The sequence below is a fragment of the Crocodylus siamensis genome, chromosome 5 (assembly GCF_052110815.1).
Source record: "Crocodylus siamensis isolate JL-2025a chromosome 5, ASM5211081v1, whole genome shotgun sequence".
NCBI lineage: Eukaryota > Metazoa > Chordata > Crocodylia > Crocodylidae > Crocodylus > Crocodylus siamensis.
In genome coordinates, this window is record NC_143399.1 from 189,386,335 (window position 1) to 189,400,476 (window position 14,142).

The following is a 14,142-nucleotide window of genomic DNA, read 5'->3' on the forward strand; positions in this document are numbered from 1 at the left end:
TGCATCGCCAGCTCGGCCGGGGCGGGGGGAGGTTGACCCCGAGGTCTCCGGCCAGGGAGGGCCCCCGCTGCGCGTCAACGAAAAGGCGCAGGGAGCAGCTCAGCCTCGTGAGCCGGCGGCGGACTAAAGCCTGGCACCCTCCAGACGGGCCCGTCACAGCCCCCGCTGCTGCCCGCAGGGCCGGTGTCGGGGGTGCCCCGTGGGCGCAGGACCTGACCCTGACCCTGACCCTGGCCTAGGCAGGGCTCCCGCTGTCACCTGTCAGCACACAGCCGGGCCGGGCGAGGCGGGTGCCGTGTGGCTCCTCCCCGCCAGCGGGCGAGCGGGCCAGGCCGGGCCCGGAAGCGGGCGGCGGTTGGTGCGAGCGCAGGATGCGAGGAGGCGCCGCCGCCCGATCCCGCCCGCAGCCGCCGCCCGCGCTCCAGCCCGGGGAGCAGGAGCCGCAGCGGTAGCGGTAGCGGCAGCGGCAGCGGCAGCATGAGCATGAGCGGGGCCGGGGCCGAGGCCGAGCAGGCGGGCGGCGACGCGGCTGGGCAGGCAGCGGAGCCTCCGCCGCTGCTGAGCGTGGACGTGGCGGGGCTGGGCTGGGAGCTGGCGCGGAGCTTCGCGCTGGTGCTGCCCGTCTACGTGCTGGGCTACCTGGGGCTGAGCTTCAGCTGGGTACTCGTGGCCCTGGCCGCGCTCTTCTGGGCCCGCCGGCACCGCGGCGCCAAGGCGGGGCGCCTGGGCCGGGCGCTCGCCTTCCTGCAGGACGAGGAGCGCGCCGTGCGGGTTGCAGTCTCCTCGGCCGAGCTGCCCGCCTGGGTGAGTGGCAGCGCCGGGGGAGGGAGGGAGCGGGCCGCCGTGGGCAGGGCCGGCTCAGCCCCAGCGTGGCCTTGCGAGGGCCCAGGGCTGTGGCCCCTGAGGGGCTGGTGTTGGGGCAGGTGCTCTACGAAGCCTTTGGGCGGCTCCACCGAGGCGCTTCCCAAAGTGTCTGTCGGGGCAGGGCCGTTCACCACCCCGCTGGCGTGCTTCGGAGAGCAGCAGGCTGTGGCGGGGATAAGTGACTCACCCACAACTTTAGGTTGACTTAAGGTTTTCTTCTAGTCATGCCTCACGCTTTTGCAGCGTCTTGGACGGGATTCCCAAAGGGCTCGCTTGGACTCGAGGCCTGGTAGACTTCAGTCTGGCATGGATTTCCCCTCTCCCCCTAGCGGAGCTGGTTTCTGCCCTCTTGGACTGCTCTGCTTGTGTCTGGAAGTCTTTCCAGCCCCCTTGACCACCTGGGATTCTTCCTGCAGCTGAGCTTCCTACCCCACCTCTGGCACAGCAAGCTTTGCAGGGAGTACACGAAGCTGCTGTTTTGAGAGCAGTTGTATTTTCACATCTTCACATCCTTAAGAACATCAAATGACATCTGATTTCTCCGAAACTAGTGCAAGATCTGTTTTGCTCATTAAGCATGCTGCGAGAAGTGATGTTTAGGAAGGGTTATGAGACCAAGAAGTGTTCAAAATATATAAATCTCAGTATCTCTCATCATGATTTGCCCCAACATTTCTAGACATTCTAGATGATGATTAGATGGGGGCATGGTCAAATGGTCAGGTTATTTAACCCCTCCTTTTTTTTTTTTTTTTTACCTGGGCTGATATGATCACGATGCGGGAATATAGTATTTTACGTGAATAAAATGTGTTCATTGAACACAAGCTGAAGTACTCAAAGAATCAGGTTTCTTTAAATAACAATGTGTGTTACTTCAGAGTATTTCTTGCATCAGCTTTAAGTATAGCATGGCTAATGCAACTTCATGATTTACCTTGCTATTTAAATTTAGCCTAGAAAGATGCACATAGTAACTATGGATAGGTTACTGCTATGCCTGTGTCTGCATCATGCCACTTCTTGTTGTAGGCATTAGACAGAATGGCAATTATTTCCATGTGTGGAGTCAACTGAAGGCCTAACACTTTGGAAATGGATATCTTGGCTTTGTTATCCTGCCTACTTAAAGTCTAGCCATTAGAGGTTTGTAATTAAACGTTCTTGGGTGTTACAGAGATGAATGAACGTAAGTGGATAGCAGGCATTCAGATACAACTGTAAGCAACGCACTAGGAAAATAAATTAGAAGGCTTAATGCAAAAATCTCTCCCAAACACGAATTTTCAGCCTGAAGTGGAATTTGATCCTGATCACAAATCAGTAGCTTATTTAGGACTGGTCTTCTGTAGTGATTTACATAGAACGAAGAAAAGTTTTTCAGTAATGCAGTACATGGTGTCCGATTCAAGAGCATTCATGTGACCAGTAAACTAACACCTTTTTGTTTTCAAGTAGTTTTGCCATAAATAATTTAAGTTGTTACTTTTATATGGTATGCTCCCATTCCTTCTCCACAACTACATGTGAAACTATTTATTACACATTGTACAGTGCAGTGAAAGCAACTTTTTCATGTGCAGCATTTTTTTCCTAAAGCTGTTATTTTTTTTCCAAGGAGTACTTTTTAATATTTATTAGTAAATGTCTTTTTGTTCTTCACATTCAGACTAACTAGATGACTTTAAGAGGAAGAGTCTTTATCTTTTTCCTTTCAGTGCATTATATTCCAGTTTGAAGGATCAGGCTCTCAGATAAATGCACCTCCCTGCTAAGTTGCATCTGTGAATATAGAAGACCTGCTGAGAGCTGAAGGCTCCACTTGTTCAAATCAGAGTTGTTCATTAAAGGTTCAGAAGCATTTGCTGTCATAGTCAACAAAAACTAACTTTATTGGAGACTTTCTTTTTCCACTTCCTGCTTCTGTCTGTAGTACTAAAGTCTATTCCTTTTTTTCCTCACCCTCCACATTAAGTACCTGAACCCTTCAGGGCTGTGCCTTGCATCTCCTATTTCAAGATGACATAGAGGTCCAGTATCTCCTAAGGAATTCTGCCTTCTCATTCAGAATCTCAAATTGAAGTTCACTGCACTACAGGTTACTGAAATAACTAGAAAGGATATTTTTCTGGCATCTGATTACCATAGATATAGGACATGAAATAAGATGGTGAAAACTAAGTAAGCATACAATTTTTTTTCTTGTTAAAATAGTTTGCATCTTAAGCGTGTATTTGATTCTTTTTCTTCCCTTCCCCCCCATTTTTTGTTTAGCAAATAAGTTTTTGTGCACTGTGCTGCTTATAAGATTTTGATTTTAGAGTCAGTCTAGAGTACTGCTGTTACTTGATTCCCTCATCCTCTGTATTTCAGTTTAAGGAAGTAGTTCATATTAACAGAACTTGATTGAGAGTATATGTGCAGAATGCTGATTGAATTACCTGTAACCACTTCTGGATTAGATCATTAGTTTCTTTGTAACTATGTAGTCAAGCAGATGAAATACTTTAACACATGACACTAATTGAATGATAGCAGGTGTTGAATTATCCAACAAATTAATCCTGACCCTCAGATTTGTTATGAGGTGTTCTTTTTTTCTTCCCCTGGAGGTTCAGATGCATTAAGATAGTATTCCCCTCCTCCCCTTGTTCCTAATTGATCTTTAATGTCTCAGTATTACTGAAAGTTGGACTCGGGGTGGAGAGTAAAAGTTTGTTCTCCTAAGAAGAGTAGAATCCACCACTGTCATGAATATACTGAAATAGAGGTAAAACATTGGTTCTGTTGCGAAGGTGGTATTCATTCCATGGAATTGATGGGATCCCAGTCCTGGTTTCAAGTTGGTTAGTTCTGTTGCTTGTAAAACAAAGATAGAAGATGAAAATGCCCTTAAAATCAGTTCAGCTCTTCTCAGCAATTTGAAAGGTTCTACAGCAGGGGTGTCAAACTTATGGCTTGTGGGTTGGATCCTGTCTGCTGGGCCACTAGTGGGTTAAAGATGTTGAGAGCATAGGTAGGACATGTAGCCTCCCACTGAATTTGCTCTTATGTCAAGAAGTAAGGTCTGTGGTGACAGCCCAGCTCACTTTGCAACCTATTAGGCCATCACCACTGCTGTGGCAAGTGGCTGCTTGACATGCTGCCGGTACCCTGTGCCCCAGGCCCTGGGCTGGATCTCCTGCAGCTGTCCCATGCCCTGGGCCACATCAGCTGTTGCCAACCCTGCTGCAGCCACCCTAAGCCCTTTTGCCAGATCTAGTCTGTGGAGTCCTCTGGTCTGGATCCAGCCCAAGGCATGGGGTGAGTTTGACTCCCCTGCTCTACAGTCATTGGTACAAATCAGAGGAAGAGCTTAAGGATTCATTCATGGCGGGGGAGGAAGGGAGGGAGGGTGAAATTCTCCTTCCCACCGTTCTTAAAGACCTATCTGCTTTTCAGAGAAGTTAATGGGATTTTATACTCAAAGAATTAACTTCTTTGTTTTTGGCATGGAAAAATGAAAACAAACACCCTCACTAAAATGTGTTTGTTTCAAAGGTGACTTGCTTAGGAAAAAATGCTGTGCATGTTTTTGTTGAACTAATTTTTTGAATAAGTGAAAGGTTGCCTGATGTTTTCTGCAGCACATCATATATAGTAATCCTTTCTGAACAGATTGGATTTCCCTGATTAATTGTAATTTTTGTCAGGGAGAGGCGGTATTGCATCTATGTGTATCCAGGTAGCAATCAGCAGAAAAGCAAATTAAGAAGAAATATTAGCCTTATTAACCAGTTGACACATTGGCACAAATACTTTCTAGGTATCTCTAGCTGATCCATTGCAAGTGATTCTGAAATACAGGTTTCCCTTGCTTTATGTGAGTTCTGTATGTGCAAATTCGCTTTTATGCAATGACCCCCCGCCCCTTTCTTTTTTTAACCAAAAATTTGTTATATGCAAGGTAAATTCACTCTTATGCGATCGGTGTGATGGAAGCTGGCAGTCAGCTACTTTGTGTAGTGCACCAAAATATAGTCTCATTTGTGGATCTGTGCTCCTTGCTCATTGTCTGCGACGTGTTTCTGTAGTTGCCATCCGCATTATGATTGTGCCCTGTGCTTGTGTGTATTGTCTGCTGTTGGCGAGTACCAAAATTGTCTTGTAAAAGTGGTAGAAACGGGTCTGGGGGTCAGTACAGTTGAGGTCTTGGACGTATCCCTATTTGTTGCATTGTTAAGTGGGTTCCCATTATGTGAATTTGAGTTATGTGCCATTTTCCAGCAATGTATGTACAGCATAAAGCTTGGGAAACCTGTATATGTGTTCTAGACCCCTTGTGGAAAGTCTAACGGCCAAGTTGTGAACTGTGTCACAGCCTGAGGTAGTGATTTTCAACTAGGGTGTTGTGGCAGTCAGGGGTGCCTTGAGATCCTTTCAGGGGTATTCCACCCTTGAAATGTTAGTACTGTTAATTGTGCAGACATGATTCACAGGATGAATCCCAGGTTTTCATGAAGGAATGGCTTTCCCAAGTTTTTGGCAACAGAAGAATTGCTCTATTTTTCTGTAGTAAAAAAAAAAAAAGCGAAAACAGAGAGCTGGGATTTTCTGAGGGGTGCCTTGAAGATCTAAGATGGTTGAGATCCACTGGCTTAAGGCCTTGGGTATGTAAGAGTTTCCAGTTTAACTTGAGGTTTAGGCAGATGCAAATCCATGTAAACATTCTGATGTTCAATTTAAAAATGGTTTATTGTATTTTACCTTAAATTACTTCCTAATCTACGTAAAGGTAAATAAAACTGGACTAAAGCATGAATAGGTATTTACACAGGGTGTTTCCATACTTTTAACTAAATCAATTAAAAAATAATGCCTCTTGCATGAACAAGCCCTAAGTGATGAATTTACTGAGACTGTGCTACTGTTGTGCAATACTATTAGTTTATGCCAGCACTACAATTAGAGGGAAAGGAAACTAATCATTATCAGCGTGTATTAGTTGTTTCTAAATTAAATGATTGAGGTGTAGCTATCATTTAAAAAGTATTAAATCTGTAGTCAAGAAAGCATTGTTAAAATGGTGCTGCGTAAGGAAAATCTGTTCTTACTCCAGTGAGTATGTACCTTAGCATTTATTCTTAAGTATTTATTGATACAGACCCTCCTAAGAGAGGCCTGAACTAGACTGAGGTTTGTCTACTTGAAAAATCAAGTGTACTTGATGTGTGCAGATAATTTAGTTTTTGCATGTTATAATAAGGTAGCTATGAACTATTTGATAAGAGCGAGGGTTATTGTGCCTTGACAGTGAAGATGATATGCTTACGAAAGGCTCTTTGCCTGCCACCAGTATGACTAGTTCAGGGTGTCTTTTGAAGAAGAAAAACTGTAACATTGAATTACAGAATGAACTTCTGCTGTTGGTTACATCTACCAAGTACAGAAGTCGAAGATTTGAGGTACCCCAGATGAAAGCGGTCTAAAATAGACTTGCAGGATCTAGTTCTCTCTTTGGCCAGTTCTGAAGCACAAAACAAAAACGATTTGTCTATTGCAGATGTCGGGTTCATTATTCACAGCTAATATCTCAAAGCAAACTACTGTACTTTTCTGCTTATAAATTCAGCATATCTGATAAACAGTTCAAACAGAGAAGTTACTTGTTAGTGTATAAGCAGACCTCAGTTACATTTTTCTATACTCAGTCATAAAAAGTGGATGGCTCTGCATGTTCAAATAATGTTGCTCTTATCTTTGCTGTAAAAGTTTCTTGGAGACTATTTATTCTCAATGTTAATACTCAAAGTAGAAGGTTGAGTAGTAGAAATCATGGTTAATTACTCTGGTCATATCTCTTAAGTGTTAGTTGTACATGCTAAACTGAACTTATCCAAGTAGTGATATGTAGGAAAAATTACTTCTATTTATGGCTACTTAATGCTTAGTGTTGCAGACAAACTGATTTAGATGCAGGTAACTGCGTGAACTTCTATGCTAGGCAGCCAGTTTAACTCCACTTCATATTTCCTAAATGTATTAAGAACAGAATACCAACTCAGGGGAGTATAGAAAATTAATAGCGTTCACTTGCTTTCTTTTGGTAGATCTGACTCCTTTGCTAACTCCATGTTTGTATTCATTTTAAAAAGGGAGATAAAGCCAAACCATGTCTTATCAGTTGTAGCTCCAATAACATTATAATTCGGTTTCAGTGTAGGTCATTAAAGAGAGAAACAAAGGTTACTGATTTTAGGGCATTAGATTTTTAGAGCACCCATTAATTGAAGAGAGCCAGTGGACAGTGATGTGGATAAAATAATCTCATTCTTAGGCATTTTTGTTGGACTATGGATAAGTCTCACAGTAAGTTTACAAACAGTTTCAGATGCAATTAGCAGGTTCATCATGCCTTACTTAGATAGTAACCCAGCCACATGTGCAAGTCAGTTTAAGGCATGATAATACAGCGAGCGACTCATTTGTAGCATGCCTTAAATTGAATGCATAGCCATCTGAGGGCTGGGACCTGTCAAAACCCTGTGTGCCACCCAGCTGGATGGCACATGTGGTTTTACAGGTCCTGGCACAGAGGGGTGGGGGATTGGGCTGCAAAGGCATTCAGGTATGAATAAAAATCCTGTGTACTGTCTAGTTAAGCGGCACACAGGTTCTTTCTCATTGCCAGTGCACCACATTGGGTTGCAGCAGCTGATACCCCGCTACATTGGGACCTGTGCCCCCCTAGCTGGGATTTTGACAATCAACTGATTGTCAGCTTGGGCTGGGGACTGGTTTGGCCCAGTTTACAATCAGCTGATTGTAGGCACCCTGGTTTCATCTTGCTGGTGCAAGGGTTGTCTGGGCTCATAATCCCGGGCTGCCCCTCCAGCAACAACTATGGCATTATCCAGATTTCATAGTTTCGTAGTTTCTAGGGTCGGAAGGGACCTGAGCAGATCATCTAGTCCGACCCCCTGCCATGGCAGGAAAGAATACTGGGGTCAAACGACCCCAGCAAGATGTTCATCTAACCTCCTCTTAAACACCCCCAGGGTAGAAGCTTGCACCACTTCTCTTGGAAGTTGATTCCAGACCCTAGCTGCCCTGACCGTGAAGTAGCACCTCCTGATATCTAACCTAAACCTACCCTCTGCCAGCTTGTGACCGTTATTCCTGGTCACTCCTGGCGGTGCTCGGGGGAACAGTGACTCCCCCAATGCCTGCTGATCCCCCCTGACTAGTTTATAGGCCACTAGATCCCCCCCTCAGCCTTCTCTTCTGGAGGCTGAACAGGTTCAGGTCCCGTAGCCTCTCCTCATAGGGCCTGCCCTGTTGTCCCCTGATCATACGAGTGGCCTTCTCTGGACCCTCTCCATGCTGTCGACATCCCTCTTGAAGTGTGGTGCCCAGAACTGGATGCAGTACTCCCAACTGCGGCCTGACCAGTGCCGCATAGAGGGGGAGGATCACCTCTTTGGACCTGCTTGAGATGCATCTGTGGATGCATGACAGGGTGCGGTTGGCCTTCCTAACTGCCTCCCCACATTGCTGGCCCATGTTCATCTTGGAGTCAATGATGCCCCCAGATCCTTTTCCACCTCCGTGCTGACAAGAGGGGAGTTCCCTAACCTGTAGGTATGGTGCCGGTTGTTCCTCCCCAGGTGCATCACCTTGCACTTGTCTGTGTTGAAACTCATCCTATTCTCGTCCACTCACCCTTGTAACCTGTCCAGGTCTGATTGTAGCCTGTTGCATCCTTCCAGTGTGCCCACGTCCCCCCACATCTTAGTGTCATCAGCAAATGTGAACAGGGTGCTTTTTACCCCCTCGTCTAAAATCACTGATGAAGATGTTGAAGATCTTGAAGATGCAGAACCCCACTGCCCACGTCCTTCCAGGTTGAGAAGGACCCATCTACTACCACCCTCTGGGTGTGGCCCTCCAGCCAGTTGGTGACCCATTTGACTGTGTGGGTGTCTACACCACAGCCCCCCAGTTTCTTAATGAGAACTGGGTGAGAGACAGTGTCGAAAGCCTTCCGGAAGTCCAGGAAGACTATATCCGCTGCTACCCCTGCATCTAATGATCTGGTGATCTGATCGTAAAGGCCACCAGGGTGGTCTGACAGGACCTGCCACTGATGAACCCGTGTTGGTTGCCCCTAAGCATGCCCCTGCTGGCCCCTCGTGGATGTGTGCCAGCATAATTTTCTCGAACAGCTTGCCTAGGATCGAGGTAAGACTAACTGGCCTATAGTTTCCCGGGTCCTCCTTCCTGCCTTTTTTGAAGATGGGGACCACGCTGGCCCTTTTCCAGTCCTCCGGTACCTTACCAGAGCACCACGAGTGCTCATAAAGCTGTGCCAGGGGACTTGCAATGACCTCGGCCAGTTCCTTTAGAACTCTAGGGTGGAGATCATCCGGGCCAGCTGACTTGAATACGTCCAACCCCTCCAGAAGCTCCCTAACTAAATCCTCACTAACCCGTGGTCCAGGTATGCCTCCCCCGGGGCCCAATGGGGGCCCAGCAGGGAGGTGGCTGTTCTGGTCCCTACTTAGGAAGATGGAGGCGAAGAAATCATTGAACATGTTAGCTTTGCCGTCTGGTGTGACGACCAAGTTTCCCATCGCATCCTGCAAGGGCCCCACATTACCTGGGACCTTCTTTTTACCCCCTATGTATTTAAAAAAGGACTTCTTATTGTCCTTAATCTGGGAAGCTAGTCCCAGTTCCATCTCTGCCTTGGCCTTCCTAACTACCCCCCTACATCCCCGAGCAACTACAGAATAGTCCTCCCTGGTGATGACCCCTTCTTTCCATTGGGTGTAAGCCTCTTTTTTAGCAGGGAGACATTCCCGGATGCTTTTGGTGATTTAATTCAAAATCATTTGTCCTTCCATATATATGTCATGTTGGCAGGTGTGATTGTTGGGATTGTGGACTAGATCCCATCACATCTTGAAATGAACAGCTGTCAGGGGCCTGCCTCTGTGAAAGGTAAGAGGTTGTCAGTCACGGTTGCAAACTGCCATGTCCGCAAATAATCAATGGTAAACATCACAACATGATTTCATATGGAAGTGCAGTTATACACCGTTAAAACTATGCAATTCCATTTTAAATTAAAACAGCTTTAAACATTTCTTGCAGTGTCCGAAACCTTGTTACTGTGGTTGATGTATGAGATTGTGAAAGTGATATTTAATTACTATAAATAAAATCATCTCTGTTCACGTGGAACAATTCAGCAAATCAGTAGTGTCTACATATGGTGATAAGGGACTTTAAGAATGTTTTGGTATACATATATTTTAAACTATGCTAAAGCATGTAGAATTACAGGCTAGTTAGAAAGCAGAGATTAATCAAGTCTGGAGCACATCTGTAGGCAGCCCCAGTTTTGGGGTAGTGGATTTCTAAACTGTGCAAGTGTTTTACTTGATAGGACTCTAGGAAGAGGAGGTGCTAGCATAGACAGTAATGACAGGCTCACGCCTTTTGCATGGGTTCACAGGCTTAATTAATCACATTTCTTCACAAAGGAGGAAAGCTCCAAATATGCCATTTGTGGGCATTTCCATGTCTGGAAGAAGTATTTTGCTTCATCTTTTGAAAGAGATGGGTGGGAGGAAAGAACCTCTATCAGCTATGTTTATCTGGCATTTGAATATGCTCTTTTCTTTGTGCTTATTAAATAGAGCTGATTTTGTGTTAATATTGGCATCTTGAATATTAATGAGAACTCATGGTAAGAAGTTGTGCATCCATTGTAAGCCTATGTTGGTGGCTTTCAGTTGATCTGAAGAAAGTAAGGCATTGCACTGCTGTGAAGAGGTACTTAAGCTAGCTTAGTTATTGGAAGCATGATAGCCATGTTAGTGTAGTTGCTACTTGTGACTATTCTTGGTTATGCAGTATTTAATTATTTTATTTTTACAGTTTTTTTGTGGCATGCTGATTAAAAGAAATTAAACTCAACTTTGAGAGAATGGGGTCCTTGTGGCACTATCTAAATACTTATATAGGTCACCAGTGGATTTGGAATCCTTAGACTACCACACACAGACCAGTCACTTGAGCTAACTAGTAGCAGTAGTAGATTGTCATCCTCCATCCACCAGCACTAGGGGAGGATGGTCCATGTTTTTGCCTATAAGTTTTATAAAATTAATAATAGAAGAAGAATGGTGAGAAGAGGGAAATGTGTTCAGCATGTATGTTGTTCTGGTCATCTCTACTTCATCTTTCCTTAAAATTGATCCCTGTTGCCTCATCCTTCCAACCTGTTTCTTCCCCTTCATTGACCACTTGTCTCTCTCTTTCTCCTCAACATGCTTCCTAACCCATCTGCTTGGTGCAGATGCTATAATTTAGCAGTTAACATTTTTTAAAGAAGTCTTTACAGAATGTGTACAAACTGTCCTCCTTACACCTGCATCCTTGGCCATAATTTATGTGAATGTTTACCAGTTCAGCAAGAAGGCACATCTTTTTAAAACAAAGTCTTATTTCCCCTCCACTCCCTTCCAGTTTCAAGGCCTTGCATCAAGGTAGCAAGCAGTGAAAATTTTCAAAGAGAAGGACACTATCTTTTTAAAATGTAAAAGCAACAGTTTTTCCATAGCTTTGTTTTAAGAAATGCTTGAATCATTTTGTCTCTTTTAACTCAGCCTGAGCTGGATACCCAATTTGCAAAATGTTTAACTCAGATGGTAAAAAATTGGCAAAGTTTTATAAGTGACTAAAAACAGGGCCTTATATTTGGGGAGTATCAGCTTTTTCTGTCAGTTTTGCCTATAATATTTGAGAAAAATATAATTCATGCATGATAATTCCCTACTGCTGAGGATGTTCTGTTTGGATTGAATGGAAAACAGCACCACTGAAATGTCAGTCTGTGGGTGGTGGAGAGAAAGCAATGGCTTTCAGTCCTGTTAATATTTAGTTGTATGCTGTCAAGTATGCTCATTTGGTTTATTGTACTGTATTTCAACTGACCCATTACCCAGCTTGGTTGCAAAATGGTTAAAATTAAGCTGTTTACAAGCAATCTTCAAATTTTGCTTTTGGCTTATAAAAGATTGCAACTTTCATATGTATTGCATCTAATATTTGCGTAGATATTGAAGTACAGTAGTGATGAGATGATGAGTAGAAGAAAGTTGGTTCTCTTAGAAATATCAGATGTGGGAGGCACTGAAACAAACTGATTTTTTTTTAAGTTTTCAAAATGCCTGTTGGCTAAAAATGTAGTATTACAATTTTGTACAGCAAACCATTCAAACGTAATTTATCCAGTGGAACTCCTGTTACGTAAATAACCTTTGGAAGAATAGCATTCTCCAGCAGTGAGTCAGTGCATTCAGTTTTTCCACTGTACTCTGATATAACTATGAAATTCTCATCCACAGCTGAAGATTTGAAAATTGGGTTAGAGGTTCTCAGTTATCTGAAGCAGTCTAGAATTATGTACCATGAAGTTTGTCAAAATGAGAGACTGTACTTTTAGTTTAGCTGAAAACAACTATCATGTGATGAGCATTACACTGTCATTGGGCTGTCCTTATCATATAGCAATGTGGCTTAAATCTCCACTAGGTCAAAGGCACCCCTTTCCAGCTGGGGAAAAATGTTATTAATTTTTTTCTGACAGATATATGCCTAGCCTATACCTATATTTTAATATTGCTTAATCATCTAGGAAGGATTTCTCCATAATATTTTCAGAATTTTTTGGTACATTCCTTTGGCCAGTCAGTTCATATGACGGTCTCTACTGAAATCTCTTTGGATTAATTTTGATTTTTGTAAAACTTCAAGCCTGTTCATTGACTGCTTGATGTGTTCAATATATTGTATTTTTTTCTTTGACCAAAAAATGTGGTCTTTTTTTTTTTTAAAAAAAAAAAAAAAGCTTTTGGATAATTTCTGTCAAGATGCAGTTTCATCATACTTCCAGGTTTAAAAACAACCCAAAGAAACGCTGAGGTATGAAGAAACTTGTCTCAAGACATATCTCAAGTGAGAATAATTGTACTGTATATGAATAATTAAACATTTATCATTAATAATTAAATGTCTAGAGAAGTAGACCAGTTTTTTGTTTTGAAATTAGTTTCTAGAGAAAGTTGAAGTCCAGGATGGAAAAGTCTGAGGCCCACTGAGCAGCTACCATCAGAGGAGACTTATCTTATATTCTGATCTGTTATTATGCTGTTTCAAGTTATGCTGAATCTGTTTATCTTATGCTGAGACTGCTAACATATACATCTCTCTTTGCTTTTCTGATTGCCTTTCTTTAATAAAACCTACCAATCCTTAGAGCTAACCCCTTTGGTCAGTAGTGGTCAAAAGCTGAAAGTAGAGGGATAAAAGACACAAACTCAAGCATTTTAGTCATGTTACACCGAAGGGAGACTGTTACCAGTCCATTATTTATTATTGCATATTTGTAGTCAAATGAGCTTACTCTGACTGTGGAAGCTTCCTCAAATGGCAGCCTCACAGCGAAGGGTGGTGGAAAGGATATGGTGAGTCATACCTTAGGCTATAAGCAGGATGAAATTCTGTAATACATAGTCAAAGTTAATGTATGCAAAAGGTTGAAGTGTAAACATTCCTTTTCGTTAATTCGGACATTCTTGTATGTATCTGCTTTTTGAACTATCACAAATTCAGTTAAGGACAATCCTTTTTTGTTCAGATGTATATTGCTGTGTCTTGTTCAGTGTTGAACCAAGTTATTAAGTGTTCTTGTATGTTATGTTAAAGGAATTTTGCTTCAATAGTCTTATTTCAGTGTATTTACATACATACATGATATTTAAAATGTCATGTACTAATTACTATTTTTCCTCAAAATACTATAGCTAAAAAGAGAGACCCCCTCACTTAATTGTTACCAAGAGACAACCAGGAAGTCATGATGTATTTCCTAACTAATGGATCTGTGTATAGTGTGAACTCTTGGGTAGTGATTAGTAAGACTTGCCAAAACAGCATGCAATAAAGAGTCTGTTTTGGCTTCTGATTGCCCTTGACTATCTTCTTTTTAAAGTACATATTGGAATAAACTAACCTTAAAATATTTTGACTTCCTTTTTGTTTTCTATCTGAGATTGGGTAATTGATATCTACTTTGCAAGGTGTTAATATTAAATTACACAGTCAGAATTGTTACACCTTGCTAATAACACACTAAAGTCAAGGGAGCTGTTTCCTACTGCTGCTTTGGTCATCTTAGCCTTTAACTTTTGAGATTCCATTTTTAGTTGTTTTGACTGCAATGTAGCC

At 43.0% G+C, this 14,142-nt stretch overlaps 1 protein-coding gene across 4 annotated transcripts in view; it reads left to right on the top strand.

The window, feature by feature from the left end:
• The first annotated feature begins 346 nt into the window (after window positions 1-346).
• The window catches only part of ESYT2 (extended synaptotagmin 2), a 147,889-nt gene continuing 134,093 nt past the window's right edge, over window positions 347-14,142 (top strand). For 2 of the 4 annotated variants that reach the window (XM_090047595.1, XM_090047596.1), the window contains exon 1: window positions 347-804. In XM_090047595.1, coding sequence (XP_089903721.1) covers window positions 478-804 — 327 coding nt within the window. In that variant the 5' untranslated portion in view covers window positions 347-477. The remainder of the gene's footprint in view (window positions 805-14,142) is intronic. The other 2 variants (XM_090047597.1, XM_090047594.1) reach the window with 2 other exon arrangements.